The sequence below is a fragment of the Pezoporus flaviventris genome, unplaced genomic scaffold (genome assembly GCF_033815535.1).
Source record: "Pezoporus flaviventris isolate CSIRO_AGI_PZ_B2104156 unplaced genomic scaffold, CSIRO_AGI_Pfla_v1 ptg000013l, whole genome shotgun sequence".
NCBI classification, from domain to species: domain Eukaryota; kingdom Metazoa; phylum Chordata; class Aves; order Psittaciformes; family Psittacidae; genus Pezoporus; species Pezoporus flaviventris.
The window spans coordinates 7068332-7085962 of NW_026892561.1; the positions used below are offsets into that span (position 1 = coordinate 7068332).

The 17631-nt window shown below is 45.6% G+C and overlaps 2 protein-coding genes across 4 annotated transcripts in view; one reads left to right on the top strand and one right to left on the bottom strand.

Moving 5' to 3' along the window:
* Positions 1 to 1600: 1600 nt before the first annotated feature.
* Positions 1601 to 6905, bottom strand: MMACHC (metabolism of cobalamin associated C). Of its 2 annotated transcripts, none has more exons than XM_061451422.1 (4): positions 6769 to 6905; positions 4219 to 4413; positions 3701 to 3853; positions 1601 to 3168 (listed from the first exon to the last, which is right to left on the bottom strand). In XM_061451422.1, exons 1-4 carry the CDS (start codon positions 6838 to 6840, stop codon positions 2860 to 2862), a joined length of 729 nt encoding a protein of 242 aa, XP_061307406.1. In that variant the 5' UTR covers positions 6841 to 6905; the 3' UTR covers positions 1601 to 2859. The 2 variants fall into 2 exon arrangements, with proteins under 2 accessions (XP_061307406.1, XP_061307405.1); XM_061451421.1 differs by having other exon boundaries at positions 1601 to 3171.
* Positions 6906 to 7061: 156 nt separating this feature from the next.
* Positions 7062 to 17631, top strand: part of TESK2 (testis associated actin remodelling kinase 2) — a 121150-nt gene continuing 110580 nt past the window's right edge. The window contains exons 1-3 of one of the 2 annotated variants that reach the window (XM_061451402.1): positions 7062 to 7124; positions 9914 to 9998; positions 12926 to 13047. The gene's annotated coding sequence lies outside the window, so the exon portion shown is untranslated. Of the gene's footprint in view, positions 7125 to 9913; positions 9999 to 11514; positions 11533 to 12925; positions 13048 to 17631 lie in introns of those variants that run through there. The other variant, XM_061451403.1, reaches the window with a different exon arrangement.

Below are 17631 nucleotides of genomic sequence, written 5' to 3' on the forward strand. Positions count from 1 at the left end.
CAGTTATGCATCACTGGACACCTTGAACTTTTGTTACTGCAGGAACAGAGGAAAATATGAAAGTGCATTGTCATGTGCTTTCTGAAACGACCTGGCAAATATAAAAATTTATTAGACTTAGTCATGATGTGCTATATGTTTTACTTTTTGTTATATCCCAAGCTCAGAAAGCTGGGGCTGTTCAGCCTGGAGAAGAGAACGCTGCATGGAGACCTCATAGCAGCTTTCCAGTATCTCAAGGGGGGCTATAGGGATGCTGGGGAGGGACTCTTCATCAGGGACTGTAGTGATAGGACAAGGGGTAAAGGGTTCAAACTTAAACAGGGGAAGTTCAGGTTAGATTTAAGGAAGAAGTTCTTTACTGTGAGGGTGGTGAGGCACTGGAATGGATTGCCCAAAGAAGTGGTAAATGCTCCATCCCTGGAGGTGGTCAAGGCCAGGTTGGACAGAGCCTTGGGCAACATGGTCTAGTGTGAGGTGTCCCTCCCCATGGCAGGGGGTTGGAACTGGATGATCTTAAGGTCCTTTCTGACCCAAACCATTCTGTGATTCTATGAGCCTGCCATAATAGTTTACTAATTTCCACCAAGATAACTAACTTTTTCTTTTGTTTTCAGATACTGGATTTTGTGTGTCTTAGGTAGCTCACGTTTTCAGTATATTAAAAACTTAACTGATTGTTGCTTAATCTTTAGCTCTCTGCAAGTTAATCACTGCATTGTTTAAATAAAAATATTCAGTAACAGAGGGTTACTTACAACTTTGTATATTTTATTAACCAAAATACCATGTGAAGAGAAATAAATTACGAAAATTGAAATGAAATGGCAACAGCAACCTGATTAAAAAAAACCAAACAAATAAGACAGACTTAAATATATGTAAGAAATCAACCCCAAAACAGCAAAATATTTTACTTTAAATTGAAATGTGAAAAGATAAATCTGATTCCTTTCTGTATTTATCCTTCTAAGAGAATCAGTGTTTTGTATATGTTATTAATATGAACCATTAATTCAAGTCCCTGTTTAATTACAGTTCAATTGGAAAGGTCTGAAAGTTCAAGCAACACTTTAACCAGAAGTAATTCTATAACATACGAACAGAATTTATACAAATTTCCTTATTTTGCTTAAATAAAAAATCACAGTATCACTACCGCACAGTAAATAAGGTGTCTGCCTTAGTCAGATGTGAACAAAGCATGGAAACCAACAGAGATGTTTCTGTAACAGCAAATACACTGAACAAATCCAGTTCACTACTGTGTTTACAGGAAAACAACCTTATTACACTGAATTTAGATTGTGCTTAGTTAATATACAGACTATGAAAAAGTGTATCAAGCAGTGACTTAGTGTGAAGGCAATCTTAGTGTTTGAGTCTCCAAAAGGCACCAAGAATAACAATGTAAAATAAAACGAAAAGGCTCAGTTCTGCAGAGTATTTTTACTTCATCATGCTGATAGGCAGGGAAAAAGTGCTTAGAGTTTGCAGCACTGCACTCTAGTCAAGTAACAAAACTCTCACAAAATACCATTTTACTTTATTATATTATTTCAGTGAGGCCTGAGCCTCAAAGTACCCTCAGATAAATTAAATTGCAGATTCCCAGTATGTTGTAACCTCTGGACAAATCTAACAGGAGAAAATAATGAAAAAAAAATATGTTTCTGTCTGAAAATATTTTACCCAGCAATATGTCACATGAATGTCATGAATATTTTCTCTTTTCTTCTCTCTGCTTGTTTGCCTGTGTACAGGACAGGCAAACCTGTCACACATTCAAACATTCATGCAATGGCTTTTATGTGTGTGCAGGTTTACCTCCCCCATACAGAAAGCACAACAGGAAGCCATGGTAGTAAAACTGTAGTGTGTGTAGCTTGTACCTTAAACGTAAACCTCATATACCTTAGGAAAAGGTCATGAGAACTGTCTTTTTCAGTCAGTTATTGTAACATGAATAAAACGAATATTCAGCATCTTGCTGAAGATGTTAGTTGGCTGCTCTATACAATGGATTAAAATTGACCTAAAGACATCACCTTGTTCTGAGGAGCTGACCCTCGGCCAAGAGGAAACGGCAGGCTTGAGCTGTGACCTTTGTACTGTCCTGTTCCCTTTCGTAACTACCCTGAAGGAGGTAGCTGTCGGCTCTGTTTTCTGTTTTCCTCACTCCTGCTCCATGTGCACGACCACACTACTCAACAAAACAATCTCTGGAGAATTTTCTTTTGGATGTTAAGGAAAGGAGACATTAAGAGTTCTTACTTAAGTTCAGCCAGCTTCACTGGAAGTGAAGGAATGCAGCTCAAATTTCCCTTCTGAGGAAGGCAATATTGAAAATACTGGACACTTACTCCCTAGGGAGAGTTATGACACAGGGGAATAAAACGCAGGATACATCTAAAAAAGCACCTGCCCTGAGGTCAGGCAAAATATTCTGGAGTACAAACGACTGAAATTTTACTTGTACACAGAATAAACCCAAAACATTTGGAAAGAAAATTCTTCAGAATAAGAATGACTTCTCTAATGAGCAGCATGAGTTTTCCAGCTGCCAGGGTGGCTGCACTTTTCCCAACCAATGGCTCATCGGCATCTTGCCGGACTCCCAAACAGACACAGCAAATCAGCAACAGCACAGACTGCTCCCACCTTCCTCCAGACCACAAGTGCCACGATGGCAGCGCTCCCTCTTACTCTGAGGAGCTGATGTTTGGATTGAGACACTGCACACACTGCTTGGATTTGCCACCTCTGTATCAGCGTATTGTCTTCGTCAGCACCATGGAAAAGAAGGTGCTGATGAGTTACACTCCACTTGCCCTCTGTCCCTTCATAGAACTGTGTTACTCAGTGAAATATGCTTCTGTGGACTTCCTGGGTCAGCCCTAGCAGTTTGAATCTCTCTGCTGGAGGGGTGGCAAAGTAGGCTTTCTGTTCCTCTGAATACTTTTCCCTCACTTCAATTATGTCCCGGTAGCGAGTGTCCTGCCAGTGGAAATTGAATTGCTCCAGCAACTCAATTCTTTGCTCCTCTGTGCTCACACAGTCAACCGGGGCACGCTGCTCCAGGAATGGTACCTGAATATCTGGGAACAGGAGAAGACCTCGGATAGCAAACCAGCCACCATACCTGGGATGGATACATACACCAAAGATCTTCTGGAAGAAAAAAAAGAAGGATCTGGGATGTCTTACTTTACCTCTAGTAATGGTTAGAGTTCAACGGATCAAGTTGCAATGCAGCTTCTTACACTCTTGCCCTCTGTTGGGGTGCCACACAGAGAAGAAAGGAATTCCTGAACATGTGGCTCAAAGCATTGCATTTTCCCATGCCCACACCACCCTGCACTGTGGGAAGAGTTACCTTTTTGGAAATCTAACAAAGAAATTAAATATGGTGCAATTTTTTTTTTCTATTTATATTGCTCCAAGCAACAGGTTTTCTTTTACACTGAAATCTCTTGTCTAAGAAGATTTCATAGCTCAAGGTATTTTTCTCCATGTATGCATCTCCCCACTACCCTGAAGAATCCTGGAAGCTTCTGATTCCTGTCTGAAACACTTCATGCATCTATATGTAATCTGGACTTTGTATTTTCCAATGGGAAGAACTAGTGAGTAAACAATAGTTGTATGATTCAGTGACTGCAGTTTAGTGGTTCTTCCCAGGCTGTGTTTTTTGCCTCACCTTTTCCCCCCAAGGATCAAGCTTCACATCCTTCCTTTGGTAGTAATACGCAGCTCCAGAAACGTGGGCAGCTGTCTGAGCCAAGAACTTTGGCTTTCGGTTTGGCAGAAGCTCATAATCAAACATGATGTCCACTGTCTGGTCAGAGAATTTCTGGGAAAATTAAAACCAACAGTCAGCCCAGGCTCATGGAAAAAGATTTGCCACTACTTGCTGGATGCTAGCAAATCAGGCACCTGTGAATGCTCCAGACATCCTGCTAATGAAACCTATCAGCTTGTGGCCTTGGGTTTTCAAACTATGACTGTAAAGCACTCTACATTGCTACAGGTTGTAACGGCAAAGAGACAGAATATGTAAGTAAAGCAGGTCAACAGCCTGTGGATGCTCTTACAATCATGAATAATGCTTTACCCTTCGAAAGAGCACGTGCAGGAACCTGGAAGGCATTGTCTGCTGCTCAACTCACCCAGTTACATACAACAATAATAAAAGGAATCAATGTTTCAGGTTCTTACCTCCTTCAAACGTGACAAATGATAAGAAACACACTGATCCACAGGATCCCGGATTATTTTTAACCGTTCTTTGTTCACAAAAGGTTTAAGGGCTTTTTCAAACATTGAAGGTGTGCTGAGTACCACGAAGGCCAGTGTGTCATCTGGGTAGGGGAGATGAAAGGCGGGCTGCACAACAGCATTGTACCATCCAACCTTTGGCAAAGAAAAACAAATCTCCATTAGAACAGAGGCGCCACTCTTTGGCTACTGGGCATGCAGGAATTTAAAGAAGTGGAATGAAGTGTAGCCACCTTCATTTGCAACCTGAATATGCAGCCTCTCTGCTGCCTTCCATTCAAACCAAGTTGTTTTGCATATGGGATTCGGAGTTTCTGGAAACTGCCCTGTGAGGTGTGCGTGAGAGATAAGAATCATCTACTGCATTCAGCTCAAGGCTGCCCTTTATCCAGCTCTGCTGCTCAGAAACCCTAGAGGGAAGTAGCAGCAACCAGTTTTGCCAAAGCAAATCAAGTGTTTTGGTTTAGATAAAGCTTTTACGGGTTGGGTTTGGGTTTTTTTTTTTTCACATCTTCAGCCAGAAAGAAACTGGTACTTCTGCTCATGCGACAAGTTGCATGGTTTATTTCTTCATCAGGAAATGTTGATGTGTGAAAATGAAGGATGTGAAGCTCCTAGCAATGCTAAAACCTGCCAGAACCATCAGCTGTAGTGCATGGATTGTGACACACACACATTTTGGTGTTTGTTTCAGGGCTGGATGTGTTGTAACACAGTCCAGAAATGAGGGATCACACCGGGGCAGCAACAAGAGCAAGAGGACAGGCCTGAACCAGCAACTACCAGCAGGGGGAGGAAATGGCTGAATCCCCCCGCACCCCACTACTAATGTGCCGCACAATAACATCAGTCTTTTTAGGGGTTAGTACAACTTCCACTCTCCTGGGCTGCCATAAAGACCAGGACTAACGTTCAGAGAGATGTCAAGTAACAGAACTCTTACTATTTAGTCTGAAAACACAAAATACTGGTCACCTCTAAATAGTAATATTTCAGAAAGGAATCTGAAAGTGACTTTGCAGGTGACACTGGCAGCCAGGCCTGCCCACACGGAAACACAGGTTGAAAACTAAGTTTAATATGAAGATACATTCTTGTATCAGACCCAAAGTTTAATCAGTTTTGTAGCTCTTGTTTCAGATGCTGAATCAAGATGTTACAAGAAAGTACAGAGGTGAGAATCTAGGGTTTGCTGGTTTCCCAGTGTACAACAGTCAGTGTATCAGGTCAGGAGGTATGAAAATTAAACCTGGGAAGAGATACAGCACTATAAGGTTTCCCTCTGGCAGCTGTAGTCTTTCTGATCCGGGTTCTGCCCCTAATTCTGCTTCTGTGTTTTGGGAAAGCAGTGTTAGATTCTTCAAATTCTGGAGATTTCACTGCTCTCAGTGCCTCATTCCCTTCAATTGTCAGATTAAGAATGTAGTTGGAAATACGACTATTTCAGGTGACAAATACAACATTCCCTAAGGAAGGGAAGGTCATGTTTATTGTACCAATCTATATTTGACTGTCGATTTGTATTTGATATTGCAGACTGGTGATTTACTGCAGATTGCGCCTGTCGTGGGCAAAGAAGGAACCCCCAAGGTTTGGTGGGAGCTGAGGGAATACAATTCAACACAGAGATAGTGGAAGAGGCTGCCTGCTGTGTAAGCAGCCACTTACCACGATGAGGCACTCTGCACTTTCAGTACACGTGTTTCTACGTTTAAAGTTTAAGCTTGCTTAGCGGACTTTACTCTCTGCTGGTCCAGATGTATCTTTAATTCTCTTGACCTTATCACACTGGGACCAACATAAAGGACCCGCGCAACCCCCGAGCCCGGCTAGCGCTCCGCCGCCGCCAAGCCACGGCCTTAACCTTGACCCGCTTCCCCGCACGGGCAGAACAGGCCTTCACGCTTGTCCGTTAACCTGCGCCATCCGCCGCGCAACACGGCTCCAGAGCCTTGGAACCGCTGTGCCAGACCGGGACGGCCTAGAGCAGGGCTCTGAACCCCTCGCCCTCCCCTCCCCAGGCCTGAGGAGGAGAGTGCGAAGCCGTTGCGGGGGGGGGGGGGGTGGTCAGGCGTTGGCTTGAAGCCTAAACGGAGGGGAGAACGGCTGAGGCCCGGAGAGGCAGTGCCGCCTGCTGCCGGCTGCGCGAGGAGCAGGCAAGCACTGCCACCGTTAGCACAGGGGGGTGTGTCGTCCGGTCGGCCTGGAGGGCGGACTGGGGGCCCGGCGACCAAACACGGCCAGCCCCGGACCCCCCCCGAGGACAAGCGGCCGCCGACAGCGGTGCAGTGCCTCCAGCGGGAGTGACGGGGGGAAACCAAAGGGTCTCGCACCTCCGTCGGCGGCCGCAGCGATCACCGCCCCCCGCCCGGGACACCCAACCGACCCCCACCGCCTCCTCCCCTCCAAGGGGGGCCAAGGAATAAGCACACCTCCCCGATCGACGTCACGGCGCGTGACGTCACGGCGCCCCCCCCGTGACGTCAGTACCTTGAAGGCGTGCACCTCGAAGCCGAAGGGGTTCAGGGTGCCGCGGAGCCGCTCCGCCACGCGCCGCTCCATGCCGCGCGGGGCACCACGGGAGGCGCGGCGGGGGGAGTGTGGCCCCTCCGCCAACCACACCGCCGCGTCTCCTAGGAGACGGCGCAAGGCATTCTGGAAGCTGTAGTGCGCGTCCTGCCCCCCCCCCCCCGGCTGAGGCGCTCGCTCGCTGAGGCGGGTTTGGCAGTGGCGGGGCCGGGTGTGCTCCCGCTTCACAGCCCCTGGTAACCGCGGTTGGTTTGATCTGTACTGTGCGTGTTTGAGCTCCGTTGTGTGCAGCTTGCAAGCCTCACCTTCCTCTGTGGGTAGGAGCCGCTCACTAAGGCAGGTAGCAAGGTCTCTGGTGATAATCCTTTTCTCTTTCCCCACCCGAAGGTACGTGCTCTTTGCTGCTTCCCTGTTCTCTGCCAACACATTTGCTATGTTGGAGACCAAGCCTCAGATTGGATTTCCTTACCCAAAGCTACTTAACATCATCTTTATGGTTCCTGAGCAACGTTCTCCAGCCATTAATCCTGAGTTTTATGAAGTGTCAGAGCACCAGACCTGCAAGTTCTTGAGGTCACAACTACCTCAGATATGCAAACCTCTTTCTTTGTGGAGTTCCCTTGTATCTTCTAGAACCCCAAGACCTGTTTCTTACGCTCCTCTGCAGGAGGAGGCAGAAGCATCCCTTGTAAGACTTAAGGTTTGCTCTCTCCGTGTCTCCCTGTGTTCCCAGCTCCCGAAGTTGAACCAGCCTGCTGACTGTGTTCTTTCCTGGAGTTGTTCTCATACCAAATCTGGTTTTGTCCATCTGCTCAGCTCACTGGATCGCTCACTCATCTGTGAATTGACTAAAGCAGGAGAAAGAGCTCCAGCAGGAGCAGATCAGGAAGCTAGAAGGCAGTGAAGGTAAAGGCCCTGGAACTGAAGCACTGATGGCTACAGGAGCCTCGCACACAGATTACTTCTTGTCTAGGAAGCCTCTGAGGGTGGTTAGGTCAAATACGTGTATTTTTAATGGGCATCTTGCCTGTTTTTCTGTCTGAATCTGGTGGTCCAGGAAGACATGGTTCCTGTGGTCTGCTGAGCATATCACATAGTGGCAGAGGGGAATTCTTGGGCTACTCTGTCACTGTCGGGGATTGGTATGTGACTGAACCTTAAAACCATCTTACTGAGTGTTCCTTGATCCTATTCTTATTCCTTTTGTCCCAGCAAATGAAGAGCTATGCTAGGACCTCAACACCTCCTGCCTGTCCTGTTTGCTGTTACAGAGGAAGGATGCTCAGTGATTGTAAAGCAGCCTGGAGTTCTTGTCAAGGACAGAGGAGTTGAAAGATGAATGCTATAGTGAGTAAGTGCTTCCCAACAGCATGGAGATTGCACATCTCATTTGTATCCCAATGCCAACAGTCCACAAGAAATAAATGAGGTCAGTGCTAAGACCTTTGTAGATCCAGGATTGGTGCAGGGAACCAGAGGAAAATGTAACTTTTGCCACTTTCTTTAAGCAGTGAAAAACTATTGTGACAAATTGATAAATGTGTGAGGAAAGACTTGCAGCAACTGCAGCATAAAGTCAGTGAGTGGTGGTGTGTTCTGCTCCTTGCACGGTCAGAACTCTGATTCTGCACAGGACAACCTGCTGCTGCCCAAGTGGTCCAGCAGAACCAACCCCCATGGGAAGCACTGTAGTGTTCATAATGGTTTATTACAGGTGAGGATCTCTGCTTGGGAAAATGAAACCAGGGAACAGTGCTGAACAGGCAGTGCTGGAGGAGAAGTAAAGAATACACAGGGCTGGCAAGCTGTGACTCCATGCTGTGCTTTGGGAGAGCTGTGGGAGGAGAACATGCGTAGGGCTTGCCTGCAGCCTCTAAATCCACCCTTTGCCTTGGGAGAGATGTGGGTGGATAGGGTTCTGTAAGGTTTTGCCTGACAATAGATGGAAAATCAGGTGCAGGATGCAGGTTAGCCAGAGCCTTTCTCTGGGTCTGTGTGAGGTCAAGTTGGTTTACTGCACAGCTCAACAAGAGGAGGAACTACTGAACCTGATGTCTGCAACTGATTAAGTTAAGAGAACTTAAAGTCGACACTGCAAGGTGGGCTGCTTTATAGTCACACCTCTTCCATCCAAAATCTGGCACTGGATGGTTTGATGGCCCATGGCAGACCTGTTCTTGGAAGGAGCAAGCTTTGCTACTGGGATCTGTGGAGGAGACCTGAGTGTTGAAACTGATGTATAAAGAGTTTAATGAATAGTAGCCAGAATGAGAAATGCTGTTGCTGCCTGCAACAGAGGAAGTATTCTTTATTAAGAATTGCAGTACCACTAGAATTGTGGTGCTACAATGTTCAGGGTGCTCTGCAAGTGCCTTTCCTGCCTCACAGGCCTTCTTGTTCCAGTGTTGAATGATGGAGGGCAGTTAGAAAGGTATCTTCAAAATAGGTACTAAGTGGGGGGAAAAGATAAGTGTTTGTATGTATTCTGATAGAACAGATCCTACTGCAGCCAGAATGAAATCAATCGTTCTTTCAGTTGTTGCAGAAGTAGATGACCTTTGCAAAAGGGATAATCAGAAAAGACTTGATGGGAGAAGAATAGGGAATGGACAGAGCTGAGGGGTAAGGGTTGAAATGAGAGTAGGGCTGACAACTGGCCTATATCTTTCGCACCAAGCAGCATGTTACCATTCTTCTGGAAACCCTGTGCTGCAGGAGGATCTTGCACAGCCAGGGTTTGTAATCTGCTTCCCAAGTGGAGGTGGAAGCATGCTCTCAACTGCACTGTAGGGTGGGCACTGTGGGCGAAACTGCTATTCCACCTGTAGAAAACCTTTAATGCCTGCCGAGGAGGACTAGCCAGGTATGGTATGCCAGGTATTGTGGTCTGAACCCAGAAGCATAGACAGAAACCAGGCATTACCTTTGGTACAAGAAACATGAAATGTTCAGCGGTGGTGGCGTGTTCTATGTCCAGCTCTCTCCTATCTTCTCAGTTTTTCTGGCCTCATCTGGACATGATTTTTCTGCAGGGCTTAATGCTGGTGTGCTGTATCATAGGCTGCCTCTGGGACATGCTTGGAAGTGATTGTCCCCTCTTTCTCAGGTGCTAGCCACAAACCACAGTCTTAGAGTTCAGACAAACTCAGGCTGGAACTGCGGAGCACCTAACAGAAGCTTGGCCACATCAGGTAGAGGGGGTACCTTCAGGGATTTTGCCCAGGTCCGCGCATGCCTGGGACATGCTGCAGTGACAAACGCAGCTCTTGCATTTCAAGGGGATTAACTGCCTGAGAGCTGCAGGCGTGTGTCACATGAGGGTGCTCCTGGCTGGTGGCTGTTCAGAGCTCTGTAGGACAGCTCTTGCTGTTGCAGCTCGGTTTCACAGGGGCTGGATTGGCAAACTCAGAGATGCTGGGGACTGATCTTGCTGTTCTTGTTTACCAGCTGGCCTTTGTACAGGCCTGGATAGAATATTTGTCTTGTGGAGCACAGTTCATTTCCATGGCTAGCACAGTACTGGCTTTACTAATACTGAAGGTAGTAGATTTGTCAGCTTTGTGAGGTGAGGTCTGTTTAAATCTTGTGATTAAATCTGTAACTGGTAAAGCTTGAAGTGGGTATGGCTGAAGTGTCTGCCCTCTCCTGGAGATAACCTCTGGCTTAGTGCAGACAAAACATTCAGTCCTTCTCAGACAGTTAGTCTGACACAGTTAGGGTGAAGTGGCAGCCTCTGTTATTGAGACATTTATATCCTGAAGGTTATCACCTTCAGCTTATTGCATGTAGGTGTTGAGAATAGGTACCTGCTGTTCCCTTCCCAGCTGCCCTTAGAGTTGAGCTGTCAGGATCTGAGTTAGCTCACAGCCTCCTCTCATCTGCCTTGTTTAATCCGGAGTGTTTCTGTCCCTGTCCAAGCCCTCTGTCAGGGTAGTGGTGGGCTCCATATGCTCCACTGGTTGCTAGTTGAACAGAACCTTACTTGTTTTTGCTGAAATAACTGGAAATAATACTCGGTCCCTCCAAGAAGAGGTGCCTAAGCTCTAACCCTCCCAGTTTCCCCAGTTGCCTTCACTTTCCTTTCTCACCGTGCTTGGCTGGTGGGAACTAGCATTGCTTGTGCCTCTAACCTATGCAATCATGGCCCTTGCTCTCTTCCACCTGTACCTGAGGGCTCTGACCTGCTCCCTGGAGAAAATGAGCGACAGCAGAGCTTCCTTGTAGAGGATCCTTAGATGTTTCTGGCTCTGTTTAATTGTATCCTCTTCAACCCCATCTGCCAGATGTCCCAACTGTCACAGGTTTAGCTGAGGATTCATGTCACTGTTTCCAGTGTTTGTTTCCTCATACAGCTTTATGCAACAGTAAAACAGCATCCAGAGAATATGCATCACTCCCCTGGGGGAAGGCAGCGATGTCTCTCTGAAGCGTCTGTGTCCCAGGTATGGGTTTGGTTTGTTTTATTATTAGGAAAACCACAACACTCCCATTCATCTCCCTCAGGCTAATGCTGATGTCACAAGAGCTACAGGGTAATTTGGTGTCATCATAAAGTATTCATGCAGAAAGGTTCTTTCATCTTCTGTGTTCTCCAGAGCAGTAAATAAGTATCACCAGGACACAATGTTGGACTGCTTATAACATAAAGGACTTTCCTGCTGCATTCCATCCACAGCTCTTGAAACCTTTTTCTGATCCGGTTAAAGAACTATTGCTCTGCATTAGGTAGGAGCCCAAGAGAGAGCCACATGAATAGTTTGAAGACTCATGGCAATTTGGTAACTGAAATGGAGTTAAAAGTTATCTTAATTCCTTGTCTGTTTTTTCTGATCTTTCTTCCTCTTGACCATAAAGTGGGGAAATATTGGTGAGTGTGTAGGTCAACATAGCTCTATTATTAGGTTTCCTTTGATAAAAGATATTGTATCAACTTGATGAGAGGTTTTCAATAATGGAGCTTCACTGCAGTTCTACTGTAATTAAATATCGATTCCCTATTTCTTTCTATAAAAGCCTAAGGCCTTCCCTCATGTCACTCTCCCACGTCTTGTCAAGCTGTGATTTCATGAGATGTGTCTGTGCTGTCAACATCAGCTTAAAATGTGCCACCCCTTTGCTTTCTCCTGCCCTGGCCTCGCAGCACGTTGCCCCCCGAGTTGCTGCCGTGCTGTAAATCCCATCAAGGAGCTGAGCTGGTTCTAAACGTATGACATTGTTTTGGTTTGTTAATTATTTTTCCCCCCTGCAGTTGTGTGTGCATCACAGTGCTGCTGCAGGACAAAGCCCTGCTGGCACAAGTGAGATAACAACGTGAACAGGGCTTGGTGGAGAGGCAGAGGCTCTGCTTCCAGACTGTTCCTCTGCTGAAAGCACAACTGAATTGCTCATCAGAAGTGCCCTCTGCTGCTATGGAGGAAGACTGTGCCAGAAACCCTGGCAAAGGGGTTCCCACCCCATCCTCATCCCAATAACTATTCTAACAGGCATTGCTAAACTTAAGGAACTGTCAGTGTCACCTTTTTGCTTTAATCAGATCCACAGTCTCTGACCTGAAAGATCAAGTGAAAAGTCTGTTCTTGAAGGAGATGCCATCCACTGAGCCTGCAGGAAAAGACAGATCATAGAAACTATTCTTCACTTATTCCACGTGTACTAACACGTGGGGTCATGGTATTCCAACCTCCCTTTGCTTTGGAGATCTCATGGTTGGGTCAGGTGCCCTGATGTCCCTTTCCAGCACAAACTGACCCCTGTATCAGAAGGGTTTGGCATTGTAGCTGTGTCTTTGAACAGAAATGAGCCCATTCATTGTGTTTTAAATCTGCATGATGTGGAGCTGGTTGGAGCCATTGGTGTCAAAGACAGATGAAATCCAGTTCATGCACATTTTTGCCAATGTGTTTTCCTGCCTAGGTTTGTGTATCATAGAACCTGGTTTGTGCTGCCTCGTGCCACTGCTTATATCATGCAAGAATAAATAAAATGCTATTAAATCAGAATAGCAGCTGTTTCTCCAAGTGATGAGAGGTGTCACAAAAGGTAGACGGTGGAGGCTTAGGCTCAGCGAGTTCATCCTTGAACTTTTGACCTAATTTGCTGCTTGCTTCATTTCTTTCAGAGAGAAGCAAGAACTTGCTGAGAGAGGCAGAGTGGTTTTCAGCATCTTTGGGTGAGGTTTCCACCTCAGACATTTAAGCTCTGATGAGCTTTCCAGCCCTGCAGAAATCCGGGTGCCTGAAGGTTAGTGTGGCTGGTTCCTGCTCCCTCAGGATCTGAAGAACCCTAGCAGGGTTTTCCACAGTAATGCAGATGACAGAGGCCTGCAGAACCTGTCTACTGCTCAGGGTATTCCAGAGGTCATACAGATAATTTGATTAGAGGCACTTCTTGTGCCCAGTTTTAGTGGTAGGGATGAGTATTAGGCACCTAAAGGCAGGAAGGCAATACAATTTGGAGTAGTGGCCTACCACCTGAGCTGCGTTTAAAACTTTGCTCTGAGAGCACTACTGATGTGCCAGGACAGAGGTAACATGTGCGTGCGTGTCTGTTCTTTCATCCTCCCTCCTTCCTCATTTAGTGTCAGAGTAATGTAAAGCTGTATGTGAGGGCCAATTATGATACTTATCACTTCCTCTGACAGTGCCAAGATACCGCTTTTTAATGTGGCTCCATTTTTGTTTTGGTGCTGACACACAGCCAGTGAGATTAGGAAGGTGAAAATTGCTCACTTCAGGAAGGTTTGTCTCTCAGCCTCTTCATACCTTTGGATTTATGCCTTGATTTTAGGATATAAAAGCCCCTTGTGTTTGCATTAACACTTAGAATTAAAGGAAATCAGGAACAAAGGGCTAATGTTCCTTTAAAAGAAAAAAAAATCATGCCCTACTTTAGTAAGATGCTTAAGATTCTTGTGAATGGAGGCTGTAAGGCATATTAAACTGCTCTGTGTTCTGGTTTTCCAATTTACTAATCCTGCTGATTCAGACTTTACTGGTAAACGTGCTACAATTAACTGCTTTGTAGATGCAGCCCTAACACGTCAGGTTGCTGTTAGCACAATGCCTAAGGAGTCTTTATGTCCCATCAAAGGGTTAAGTTTTTCTCTTTAACTTTTATTCTGAGGCACGTGCCAGGTAGGGACTAATACATAGAGCTTTACTGATCAAATGCTCAAGCAGTACCACTCATTTAATACAAAGCAGATAGTTACCTGTTGCTTAGTGTTAGTAGTAAATATTTATATTGTAGTCGCATCAGAAACCCTGGCCAGTATTACAGTAGGGGCACGCAGTAGCTGTGGTGGAAGCTAACTAGGACACTTGGAACCATGATTCACTTACATAGACACCTATTTTTATTTGAGTTTATGTAGCTTGTGAGGATGCTTCTTGGTATTTCTCTGTTTCCACAGAGGATGAATGAGGATGTTTTTTATTAGAGTTTGATACTGACTGCAGTCCACACTGAGCAGTGCTGGAGAGGCTAGACATAGGCTGCCGTTAGGGCTAGCATATTGGGTAAGGAATCTGGGGAAGGCTAATTCCTTGTTCTGTTGGTGTAGATTGTAAAGATATCTCCATGCTGTGTTTTGAGCTGAAGCAGTGCTGGAGAAGAGGCTGGAAATAGTCAGAGCAGGTGACCTCAGCAGTGAGCTGTCTGACAGCCTGCCTGAACTAAAGCTGCATGGCCTTTAATGTTAACTGAAAGATATGTTCTTTACTGCAAGGAACAAGTAAAAGATAGAAAGGATATTGACTTCCCTAGGCAGGAAAACTCTTCTTGAGTTGTTTGTTACCTGGATTTCCCAGACCTGGAAGCTATGAGGTGTGGGTCTTACCCAGGGGAGGCAAGTAAAGGAAGGGAAATAGCCACTTTGAGAAGTCATTCACAGATCTGCCCAGTCCCACTCTCCACCCGAGACCTGAAATGCTGGCTGTCATCTCTCTCTCTCTTGCTTAAACCTACACCTTATGCCTTTACAACACAGTGTTCTTTCACTCCAGGTGACAGACACTGATGGAGGGCCTGATTTGTGGCGCCTCAATCAGCTTCTGCTGTTGCCAGCCGGCTTGCAGAGGGAGAGATGCTGTGGTGCTTGTCTGTATTGTGGGATATCCTCAAGGGTCAGAGAATTCCTAGGTGCAGCCCTTTTCTTCAACCCCCTCCCATGGGATGGACTGTACAATCCTGTCTTCTGAGCTCTCTCTTACTTGGTGGACCAGAACAAATTGAGAAAAGAGTGTGTGTTGTCTCTACTAATGCCTTCAAATGTTCCACCCCCTCCAATATACCCCACCAGTATATTGCAAGTTTTGGATTATGTTGGATATTGCTTAAGCTGTTGGCTAGCTAAAGCTCTGGGATATCTAGCTGGGCTTAGATTGTGCCATTTAGGGAGACTATACATAGCAAGAACAGATATAGACTGACCATATTTTCACTCTGTTTGACAAGACCTAATATGGAGCAGCTGATTTGACAAGTGTTGGTAAATTGCTTCCTCTTATATGGCTCAAACAGAGTAAGAAATGCTGTTCTTCGCACAGAAACTTCTGCAACCACCATAAAGGAGAGGTTGCTGGGTTTGTTTTTGAGAATGAAGTGGCTAAAAGGGGCCTTGTGAAATTTCCTAATGTGGTTTGAATTTTTTTAGTCCTTTTTCTTCTCAGAGAACTTACTTTAGAATTGCAAGCTGGTGAAGAAGGGAAGAGGTGAATGAACGACACTGTGTTCAGAAAGCCTTGAGAGTATGGGGAAAGAGGACCGCTGCCTATTTGATGGTGAATGCTTTGTAGTCTAGCAGATGGGACAGTGAAGGAGACAGATGTATGGCATTCTCTTTGCTGCCTACTTCTCAGTCAATACAAAGGACCTTGGGATGTGGGACTGAGTCAGGATACTGTAAAGGGAGGGGGGAGGCAGCACAGCTTGTTTAGGACTGGTTTGAAAGGCAGGCAGAGACTGGTGGTGCTGAGAGTAGCAGTAGGAATCGTCAAGTGGAGGGTTGAGCATAGATCAAGACAAGACACAGTGGCAGAGGCTGCTCCTGTGACCTCCATCTCATTCAGCTGCATAAATCATGGCTTTTGCTTTGAAGTTCAGGCTGAGATCAGTTAGTTTTCCTTCTCCAGTGAACAGCTGCTTCCCAGAGTTCAACTCTACTTCTTAGAGTGAACCTGAATGTGTGAACAGCCATTGGCAGATCATGGCCAGGATATAAACCCCTGCCTGAGTGGCTTGGATCTAACTGAAGGTGGACTGGAAAGTGACCTGATGCATCCAAGAAAAAGACTTGAGCAGGATGCAGTGACCAATTCTCTATCACTCAGTGTGATCCAGCAGGTTACACTTTGTAAAACAAAGGGAACTTATTTTCCTGGAGCCTCTCTCAGCCCTTTTTGAAAATGGCCTCTCTTTCTACTAGCCAGCCACAAATAGGGTTGTGCACCATTGCCTTCCACCTCTGAATTCTCATCCTGCCCCAAGCTTATCAGGGAAACTGAAGTAATGATTAAGTTAGTGGCTTGGTCTGCCTGTGTGATTAGAAGGGACAGCCAGAATTAGCAAAAAGGAAAACTGCTTATTTTGCAGTTGTCCCCAGTAAAACCCTTTTTAGAATCAAATGAGTACCTAAATCTGGCTGGAAGGCATGTTCCAGAACCCGTGAGCCTTGTCTTGTTTCAAGCTTCTAGAATTCAGACATAACAGCACATTTTGTAAGAAAACACTGAACAGGGCTGAGTGCTCATCCCCCTTCCTGCAGCTCCCAAGAAAGCCCAGTGTGAAAGGAAACACTCAAATGCTTCTGAGAGTCATCCTGTGGCAACTGATGTGTCTAATTTCAGAGCAAAAGTACTTCTGAAGGGCAGAGGATTAAAACAGGGTGGGGGGAGAAGTTACCCTGCGGGAGATTGTCAACAGATGTTCCATTATAGTTCAAAGAGCACCAGCAAAAGGCTTCTGCTGCAGGGATATATTAATTCTGGGCAGTTCATCACAGGGAGACCTGTTTTATGACTGGGAGGGTACCTCTGGTAACTTAGCTCTTTATTTGAATTGTGGGTGGGGGATTTGGTCTACCTTTAAACAGGGAGCTGAACAGCACAAACAAACACATATTTTTTTACACAGTTATTTCCTTGCTTCTGTGGCCGCTGTCCGCGGATCAGGATCAAGCTGGTGTTGTGGTTCAGGGGGTTATTTGACTGATGGGTCTTTCAAAAGGAACAATATTAGAGAGGAACTGAGGCTAACCATTGTTAAACTGCTGGTGCACATGAAGCAGACCTGTGCCGACTATATCTTTCAAGTGTATTTATTAGACAGGAAGTAGGAACAAGCACAAGGAAGGCTGTGCAGGCTGTCAAACAGATGAATACATCCATCCCTTTGTCTTTAGAATGCACACATCTATCAAATTTGACACTGTCTAGCACCCTATTTGTGCTTCCTTGCTGTAATAGTTAATGGTTTCTTATAAAAGGTTACTAATGTTGCAGAATCAGCTGTGGTGGGGTTCTAGATTACAAGCTGTGTAACACCAGCCACAATCAGAAAGTCTTCTGGGCGGGTCTAAGTGAAGGTTGATTTTTCTCATGTCTCTGAGGAAACGTATCCCCTGTAGCATTAGAACGGGGAAGAGTCTTCATTCAAATGTGGTGGATGGGGGAGTTTAAAGAACTCTGTTATCTTACAAAGTTTTGGGGGAATTAAGAAAAAAACCCAAACAACAAACAGTTTTTGGGGCCTAATACTGACGGGAACGTTTATATTAGCAGTCATGGTCTTACAGATTTGCTTATCACTTAGCTATGTAGCAGTAGG